The 9842-nt window shown below is 46.5% G+C and overlaps 1 protein-coding gene across 1 annotated transcript in view; it reads right to left on the bottom strand.

The window, feature by feature from the left end:
• Positions 1-2252: 2252 nt before the first annotated feature.
• Positions 2253-9842, bottom strand: part of DLL1 (delta like canonical Notch ligand 1) — an 8575-nt gene continuing 985 nt past the window's right edge. Inside the window, exons 3-11 of the mRNA XM_027685941.1 lie at positions 9558-9618; positions 9040-9297; positions 6581-6641; positions 5974-6104; positions 5664-5833; positions 5309-5525; positions 3515-4307; positions 3284-3398; positions 2253-2927 (exon numbers count right to left, since the gene is read on the bottom strand). Coding sequence (XP_027541742.1) covers positions 2922-2927; positions 3284-3398; positions 3515-4307; positions 5309-5525; positions 5664-5833; positions 5974-6104; positions 6581-6641; positions 9040-9297; positions 9558-9618 — 1812 coding nt within the window. The 3' untranslated portion in view covers positions 2253-2921. The remainder of the gene's footprint in view (positions 2928-3283; positions 3399-3514; positions 4308-5308; positions 5526-5663; positions 5834-5973; positions 6105-6580; positions 6642-9039; positions 9298-9557; positions 9619-9842) is intronic.

Here is a 9842-nt window from a genome sequence, read left to right as displayed (position 1 = left end):
CACTTAACAAATCCCCTTCCACAACCAGGGCAGCTAATACCTCCCAGCAGCTAACCTCTTCTGCTGCTTCAGTGCCTCTAACTTCCTGACGGGTCTTGTCTGTGCCAACAATGCAAATGCTGCTTGCCACAGAGACACAGGTTTGCTGGCAGAGGTGTGGACTGAGGGGTGCCCTTTCTGACCACTCTGTTGAGACCTGGTACCAAACAAGGAGATCAAGTCCTCCCCGGCTGCTGCAGGGTAGAAGGGAGGAGATATTGCAGGCCAAGGTGGGGGCATGAAGGGACGGTGCCACAGTGGCAGCCTGAGGAGGGACCCCAGGCCCTCAAAGTCCTGGCACAGTGCATGGGGCTGGCACCAGAGGAATGAGTTGCCCAGGGGACAGACCTGGTTAGGCCAGCCACAGGCTTTCATATTCCCCACCCTTGGGGGCACACACTGCATCAGTACGTGTAGTTTCCCTGGGGAGAGACAGAGATGTGCTGTGTCAGGAGGGGCATGGTGCCATGTGTCCCTGCAGTTCGTTGGAGCCTTTCCATTAATTTAATGGGCTTTGGATCAGGCCCTGAATTCTCAGCTGTCCCAGCTCAATGGACTCCCCAGGCAGGCTCTCCTCTCATTTTAAATAGAGGATGCCTTTTGGAGCCCCTGCTGACCAGGAGGTTCCTGCCTTTCTTTGGCAGCAGAGGTCCTGTCCTAGAGTGAGCACAGCCCCATCCCTGACCCCAGCCCACAGTGTACACCACCTGCACACATGGCTCTGCACCTGCGTCTGCTACCCTCTCTCTCAAGTACAGACATGCACAACTTCCACCCTCTGCCCAGAATCATCCATTTTGTATCCCAGCAAGGCCCAGATGCAAAAGGCGAGGAGTGTGGATTCAGTGCTCCAAATTGCATACCTCAACCTTCTCTGCTCACCAAGAGCCCTGTATACACACCCAGTAGGTTTGGGGGACTTAGTAATCCTGTAGAAGAAATAAATCCTGCATGTGACAGTAGCCCCAACCCTGCTCAAGACAGAAATGGAAGAAGCTATTGAGCTGGTCTGTGTGGCCATCATTTCAGAAGGTGCTTCAGAAGGGTGGGACCATGCCTTTCCTGTTGCCCACAGTACATTTTCGCTCACTCACCAAGCTCAGCACTGCTGATAAATAGCACATTTGGACAAACTGAGCTTTCCAAAGCTGTTTTATTTTTAAACAAAGATAAGTAGATGCCAGTGATGTGCCTCTTCACAAAAGCAAGAAGCTGTGTGCTTTTCCAAACATTTACCTAACACTGTCTTAAAGTAGTACTTGCTGTAGCACCAAAGACCTGACGTTACAGAGTTACTCAACCACCAATGGCCTTCCTTCCATTACTGCTATTTCTACGGCATTAAGAGGGCCCAGCTGAGACCATGGCACTGACTGTGCAAAGTGCAGTACATCATAAGACATGAGCCTGCTCCATAAAGCTTGAGAAGAAGAGGAAATACAGAGAAATAAAATTATTTGCCTCTGCTGATTAACATGCAGCATAACATGAAAGCAACTTAGTTAAGACAAACTAAACTGAGGAAATTGCCTGAGCATTCGGGGGGATGGGATCACACTGTCCTGCTATGAAGGCAGCTGGCACCAGGAGCAGAGCAGAAACCAAAGATGCAACTAATACTTCATACAGGTACCATAGCAAGCAGAGTTGTGGATACCAGTCAATTCATTGTCACTCTTTCCTGGAGAGGGAAGTGCCACTCCCTGGCAGGGGTAACTGAGGGAGTTCACATCCCGTGGGTGCGCATCCCGTGGGTGAGCTAGGGGCCCTCACTGGTGTGTCCCAAACTCCCCTGGACTCCAAACAAGTGTTTGAGGCTGCAAGAAATTAAGAGTTGAGTCATGACGCCCTATGTCTGGATTGCAATGGAGCACATTTGACTTTTGCTCCTCCTCAAGAAGTGATGCCATATGCATTTATATACACACATAGCTCAACATAACTGAGCAAACATCACTCAAGGTTTTCACATTTGTCTTTGGGGTAAGAGTGAGCAGAACCATGGGGTTAAGAGTTCAGAAGGTTAGGAGGGAAAAGAATAGGGTCTACACACAAGTTGTTTCCCAACCTTTATAATAGGTCTCAGTCCTACCCAACGCACCTGTGAGTCCACAGAAGCCTGTCACATGCCTGGTTGCAAAATTCAGTCAGTTCATCACTGGTTATTGAATAAACATGGCACTCTGTTTATCATTAATAATATTTATTTTGGAAAAATATTTTAAAAATGAATTTCTTCATTAACAAAATGGTAAAAAAAAATCAAATAACATTTGCACAATATTCCATAAATACATTTATATACAAAAAAATATAGTCACATAGACCCGAAGTGCCTTTGTACATATTCACCAAAAATTTAAATTATAAAAAAATGAACATCACAAAATACTCAAGCTTTACAATTATCATGAAAATATTTTTACAGATTAAAAAAAATAACACACTTTTTCTCACCTAGTAAAAACACATTTTAGTATCAAAAAAGACAATAAAGGCAGTGTTTGTGTCTCTAATCCAAGAAAAGACTGGCTCATGATAATCCAAAATATACACTTCAGGCAGTGCATGCTTCTTATGTAGTAAGTCCATTCATTTAAATATATATAGAAAAGCAACTGACCATAGTGCAATGATAAAATTCATAAAAGGCAGTGCAACAGTAATCCTTGAACACAGACCCTTGCCTGGTGTCCATCTTGCTTCTTTACTTTGCAGTCACTTTGCTAACTTCAGTAGAGAACCAGCTCAAGCCTGAATTTAGTTTCTCAGCAGCAGTCAGTGAAGGAATCTATCTCCCATTCCTCTTTCAGCAGCATTCATTGGGGCAACGTCTCCTCTGAAATTGTTCTGAACAACCATTTTGCCATATCACCTCTGTTTTACACCTGGCAAGAGAAAACACAAGCAGAGATTGGGAGAGGTTAATGAAAAGCACAAAAAGATTTGTAAGGTTGCAGAGGGACAGAACTCTGAATGAAGCGCACTAAGAGGTAGGTCAGCAGACCACAACCACACTATCGTTGTACCCTCATCTACAAAACTTGTCAAACCCACAACATCCACAGCAGCAAGTCACTGAGCTTGTCTTTACAATATTCACAGCATGTCAAACTCAAGCTGGTTGGATTTCAACAGGTACAAATGGCACCACGAAAAATTTTAGCTGCCCTGACATGTGTTGGATGACAGTTGTGAACCAAGACTTTTCTCTGCTGTTCCAACCACCAGGCAGTATACTAACCTCAGTTGCTATAATGCATTCATCTTTCTCTTCTGATATGACATACACTGACTGGTATTTTGTGTCCTTTGAAGTGGAATATACTGAATCTGGTCGCTTTCTTTCAGAAGAATCACTGTTGAAGACAAAAAGAATAAAAACAGGTCAGATGGCTGTTGCTTAACGCTACCCATGAGAAATAAACACCCCCCTTCAAAGTCAAGCTGCGCCCCATGCTCAGATGTGAGATACCTCTTTAGTTGTACTGCACTTTTCTCCTCTGCTTCTGAATCATACATTTCACACTTGGCTTCACATTTGCTGTGCTCCTCCTTAACAGAGTCCTCATTCTTGAGTTCATGCACCAAATTGTAATCCACTGATGGGTATCTGACTTTGTAGCCATTTTTATCAGAGTTATCGCTGTGAAAGTCTACTTTCTTATTTGTGTTTTTAATCTGAGTGGCACCAATTACACTTATGGAAATGTCCTTCTCACGCTGGCAGTTCGCCAGGTTATTCATGGTCTCAGTCTCACTCCTGCAGGCATCAGGCTGGTGGTGCCTCTTCTGCACTCTGAGCCTGATGCAGACGACCACAGCAGCACAACCCAGCAGCAGCATAAGGACCAGAATAATTCCAGCGCAGACGGCAATCCAGGGGAACTGGGAGTTCTGGCCTTCTGTGTACTTCTCAGTGAAGTCAACGATGACCGGTCCCTGAGGTGGCTCAGGGAGCAAAAATTGGCAGTTGAGCCCGCCGTACCCTCGGGCACACTCACAGACATAGCGGTTGTTTCTTTCATGGCAGGTGGCCCCATTGTGGCAAGGGTTGTGCTCACATCTGCTCACCGGGGTGCTGCAGTTCTTCCCATTGTATCCCGGGGGGCAGGTGCAGGAATAGTCATTGATGCCATCCTGGCAGGTCCCTCCATTGACACAGGGAAAGGAGGCACAGTCATCCACGTTATCATCACAGTGTCTCCCAGTGAAGCCAGCCTGGCACTGGCATATATAGGAGTTCCCCAGATCAACACACTGGGCTCCTGCAAGACATCAAAGGGGACAAGCACTGAGTGGTGGGCAGCCAGATACAACAGCCTCCCACTTGCTGTTTCAGGGCAACTGTCACAATCAGCTGAGGAAAGCTTTCTCTTTGAGAGGTTTAGCTCAAACTTTGCCAAATCTGATCTACCACAAAACGTAAATTTGTTTAAGGAAGATTTTTTTGTTAAGCAGATTTATTTTTCATTCTCAGTCCTATTCCGTTTTTAACATTTCACTTTGTTTTGGACACCAAAGCTGGTCCAGGTCACGTTAACACCACAGTCTCATGTTACAGAGTTTGAGTGTCAATGAATGAGGAGGACTATAGTAAAGAAAGTCTTCACTAGTTTAATCAAAACAGGAAGATTACTGTTACCAGACTACAAATAATAAAATTGACCACTAGTTTGGCATTTGCATCCACAGACCTCAAAGACTTTTAGCAAAACATTTGCAAGTGTAATCTTCCACATTTTCATGTATGAAGCTTCAGGCCAAGTTACCTGGCCACAGCCATTCCTTGAGAAAACACAATCTGCAGCAGTGGCCCAAACCACACCACCGCTTTCTTTGTACAGATCCTCCACCAAGTCAACTACTGACATGGCAAGGATCTTTTTACAAGAGCGTATAGTGATAGGACAAGGGGGAATGGCTTTAACCTGAAAGAGAGCAGGTTTAGTTAAGATATTAGGAAAAAATTCTTTACTATAAAGGTGGTGAGGCACTGGAGCAACTTGCCGGGAGAAGTGGTGGATGTCCCATCCCTGGAAGTGTTCAAGGCCAGGCTGGATGAGGCTTTGAACAACCTGGTCTAGTGAAAGGTGTCCTTGCTCATGGCAGGGGTTTGGAACTAGATGTTCTTTAAAGTCTCTTTCACACATTCTATGATTCTACGATTGATCAGCCTTGTTACAAATTTCAGACCAGCAGCCAAAGTAAATCCATACTCAAAGTATGGTCTCCTTTCAGAAGACTATTATAGCATGTTTGGCCTTACCATTAGCACAAGGGCTGGAACTGCAGTAATCAATTTTCTTTTCACAGTTGAACCCAGAATAACCCAGTGGGCAGCGGCAGCTGTAACCCCCGTCAGGGTTGTCAGTGCATCGCCCACCATTGAAGCATGGTCCGTCAGCACAAGTCATTGCACTCAGCTCACAGTTTTTCCCATAAAAGCCTGGGGGGCAAGTACAGGAATAGCTGTTCTCAAGATCCTGGGGGGAGGAAATGAGAAATTATCAAAATATTTATTTGAAGTTGCTCTGAAATCCAAAAAGGGATTTTGAAAATTAGTAAGACTGCCATTAACTTCTCCCTTGGAGTTTCAGATGACACAAACTACTCAAACTTACAGTACAGCTTCCACCGTTCTTGCAAGGGTTGGCGTCACATTCGTTGATTTCAATCTCACAATTGGAGCCCGTGTACCCGGGGCGGCAAGAACAAGTGTAGCTCCCCTGACCAGTGTTGGTGCAAGTGGCACCATTCTTGCAGGGCTTGTGATGGGTGCAGTAGTTCAGGTCTGAAAAAGATTTTTTTTTTTAAAGAAAGTAGTCAAGATACTTTCTACTTTGCAAGGCTAGCACAGGGTGGGGGAGTTGGAAATAGCCACTGGTTTTCTGGGGTTTAAAACAGACACTAAGGGAAGGACTGAGAACTCACCTTGATTGCAGAAAAGGCCACCCCAGCCTTCCTGGCAATTGCACTGCCAGGGCTGCTGACAGGTACCATGGAGACAGCCTGGGTATCGGATGCACTCATCACAATATCGCCCCTGCCAACCCACTCTGCATCTGAAAAAAAAAAAAATGACAACAAAGTCTGGTCAGATTTAGACTTCTCACAGTTGGAAACCCTATCACAAACTCTGCAAATACACTGATGCCAGGGATTGAGTTTCCTAAAAGCCCTCAGTGATCCTTCATCAAGGAAAGTCACCAAGTCCAATCGAAGCATCAGCTTTCATTGGTCCCAGCTATTTCTTCCACTTCCTAAGACAGAGCCATGGTTCCAGATAGTTAAATTGTTTACTCTAATAACAAACAGCTAAACCTTAGGCACTGTAAACTCATTAGGTTAATATTAATGGCACTGATGTTTGACTTCTAGAACTATACTTTGATCTGGCATAACCTGGATTTCTCAGATTTACATTTAATACGAAGAAAGGCCTTTAAACTGACCGTTCAAGTGTCCAGTGGCTTACTTAACACCAGAGCATCAACATTAAAAGATGAAGAAGAGAGCAGGAGGGGAGCGGAAAACTTACTTGCATTCCCCAGGTTTGTCGCAAAAGCCATGTTGCTCATCACATCCAGGCAAACAAATTGCTGTAAACAAACCAAGCAGGGAAAGACATCAGCACTGGTGCCGAAACAACTCTCTTTTACAAGTCAGATTCCGAGAGCACCTTGTGGGTGGGGAGTGAGTCCCTTTTACTAGGTCGGGGCAGTTAAGCACAGCTGAATGATTCTCTGGAGTCTGCAGGAGTATTGATCTCGGCCCGTAACTGGGCACTTTACTTATTACCGGGGATGAGCATTCTTCTTAATACAGTTGCACACAGACAAAAGAGGGCTCACAATTGCTCCCTTCCCCACAGCCCCTCACCCCCCTTCCCTTCCCAGTGAGGGTCAGAAGTCCTTTTTTCCAATTCTATGCACACAGCTCCACCTCTTAATATCCCCCGAAAGTGTATGTGCAGATAAGAGTGGACAGCTGGTGTGCAGGGTGCCAGTGCAAGACAGCTGCTCTATTGTCTATTCTCTCCCAGCAGCTGCCCCACTGCAACAATACCCCGGCCCCGGAGCCAATGGGGCCGTCGGCCGGCGACCGGGCAGCCTATCCCTGCCCACAGCTAATCTATGGCACGCGCGTGATTTCGCTGAAAAAAAACTTTTTTTTTCTTATTCAAATAAATAAGTCTAAAGTTCTTCCTCCCTTCTTCCCCCCTCCGCCCCACTCCGAAAAGGGGCGGGCGGGTGGGTGCAGCCCTGGTAAAAGAGGTAAGCGAGCCAGCGGGAGGGAGGATGAGAGAAGGGAAAAAAAGGACTTCTGCTCATTACTTCGCCTGGTTATGGAACTCATTAAGCAGGCACTGCAAAGTTTTAATTCAACAAAGCCAGCCGGAGACAATGGCATGCGAGGGGAAAGGCGGGGAGGGGGGAAGAAAAAGAAAGAAAGGATCGGCGCTGATAATCAGATCGCCTCCAAGTTGGAAAGAATGGAGCTAGGGGCAAGGCAACGGGAAGCAATCTGCAACTGGCTGCTCCACTCACTAACGGGAAAACATTCTTTTTGCATGCACACATAAACACATCTCCCCTGCCTAGTAGGTTTGTGTCGGTGTTATAATCTGTTTTTTTCTGAGAGGGAAAACAGAGAAAAGCGTACATAATGAATCAAGAAAGATGGACAGCCTTCTGCTTTGCTATAGGAATAGCAGAGGTGTAGAGGCATCTGAATGTGCTGACAGCCCCAAAAGAGCTCATTATCAAAATGCTTCCTTTTCCCCCACCCCTTGACACAACTGGGCTAGGCACTTTTGATCATGGGAAAAGTTGTAGCGCCTATTTAAAACACTATCAAAGGAAATGCGAGCCCCTCTGCCTGCTGTTTATTGTGCAACATTGTACCATGAACTGCTAAAAGCATCCTAGCAGTCACTAACGGTGTGAATAATCAATCTGGGATTGTTTGATACCACAGTGTAGGTGTGTTTAAACAGAAATAGAAAGACAAGAAAACTGAGTGGCTGCTTTACAGCCTGTAACTGTTTTCTCCCTCCCTGCCTGGCACTTTGATGACTGGAGAGGAGCACTCACCCAGTATGTCATCTGCCAGCGTATTTCAGATCCACGTATACACACAAACAGAGAATGCCATCGCAAGGTGCAGCAGGAGCTCTGTGTGCACATTTGGGTGTACACCTCTGTGTATCTACAAAGGGCAGTAACCTTGTACAACCTGAAAGAATCTGACATCCCTGACTATCCTCTCTGCGACCTGCCTACTGTCCCAGGTTTTCCTTCTGTATCAACACACCACATTCCTCAAAAACTTCAAGCTCAGGTATATGTTTCCTGTCCCTCACTACTTTATTAGTAGCAACGATCACGGCAATGGCACAGAAGAGAGATGGAGAAGAAGTTGAATGTTTTTGTGGCCCCAGGTGCAACCATCTCTGTTAGTGGCAGCATATGAGTACCCCAAAAGACAAATGTACAGTCTAGAAGCCACAGGAATTATCTTGGACCTCCCAATATTTTTCTCAATACAAAGATCAGTCTGTAACAAGCCTACCAATAAGCCTGACATATGGATATTGTCAAAGCCTACCTCCCTCCCCTGAAGCCCTGCAGATGGTCATATCAAAATCGCATGGCTGAAGGGGTGGATAAGTATTAAAAGTAGTCCTGATATATTTTAATAAATCATCAAGCAACTGCTGAACATTTTGCTACCAGGGCTAAAGCAAATGAGCAAGAGTGTAATGTTGACACCAATATTTTTTTGGCTTGAAAAGGGGCAATGCTGAGGATCTCCCATCCCCCACACTGGTAAGGCCTGTGCACAGAACCAGACTTCAACGACCATTGCTTGATTCTCACTCTCCTGGGAGGCCTGGGGGCCTGAAGTTAAGAGAAACATCCTCTCTCTGCCAACCCCAAGAGCTCAGGGGACACTGCTGCAGCTGGCACCCAAGGACATAAGAAAGTGGATACTCACGCTCAGTGCAGTACTGGCCTTTCCAGCCCGGGTTGCAGACTTTCTCGCCACGTTCTCCACAAGTGAAGTGACCAAAGGCATCATCCCGGGGGCGGCAGAAGACAGAGCAGCCTTCTCCGTAGTAGTGCTCGTCGCACACAAAGCGATAGGAGTACTTGAGGTCAGTGCGGCCACTGCTGTGCAGGTCCTGGGACCACTCTTCACCCACTGCCAAGTGTCTCTGGGTGGCCAGGCGGCTGATGAGGCGCTCAGGGTTTTCTGTGTGAAAGTGGAGAGGAGATGAGAGGAATGATTAGGGAGCCCAAAGCAGGTAGGGGCATAGGAAGACACTCAAATGGGGTTGTCTGGTGGGAGGGGAACTGCAGAGGCAGGATGACATTGGCTGAATGCCAACAGGTTGACCTCTTTTGCCATGGTCTACCAAAGAGGAGAATGTGCTACACACTGCAGAGAGAGGGGCCAAGTAGGGCTGCAGGGCTGGGATTTTTCTGGGGAAAAGTGTGTTTTGGGACACTTACCTGTTGTGAGGTCATCAGGTGAGTCTGTATGCAGAGCCTCGATGATGAGCGAGAAGGTGCCCTGTGGAAGGAAGGAACAGAAACAACCCACCAGGAGAGCATGAGAGCAGGTAGGCCCAAGGGGCAACACCACCAGTCCCTGGGAGTTATCAGTCATTGTCTCTCTCCTACCCTGACACTTCAAAGGGATTGGTAGCCCCTTGGAAAGACACTTGCCCAGCTGGGGTGGCCAGGCGTGTGGGATGGGATGGGATGGGATGGGATGGGATGGGATGGGATGGGATG

This window comes from Neopelma chrysocephalum, unplaced genomic scaffold, assembly GCF_003984885.1.
Source record: "Neopelma chrysocephalum unplaced genomic scaffold, ASM398488v2 Primary Assembly neopelma1_23, whole genome shotgun sequence".
In the NCBI taxonomy this organism is placed as follows: Eukaryota; Metazoa; Chordata; class Aves; order Passeriformes; family Pipridae; genus Neopelma; species Neopelma chrysocephalum.
This window is presented reverse-complemented; position numbering and strand designations above follow the sequence as displayed.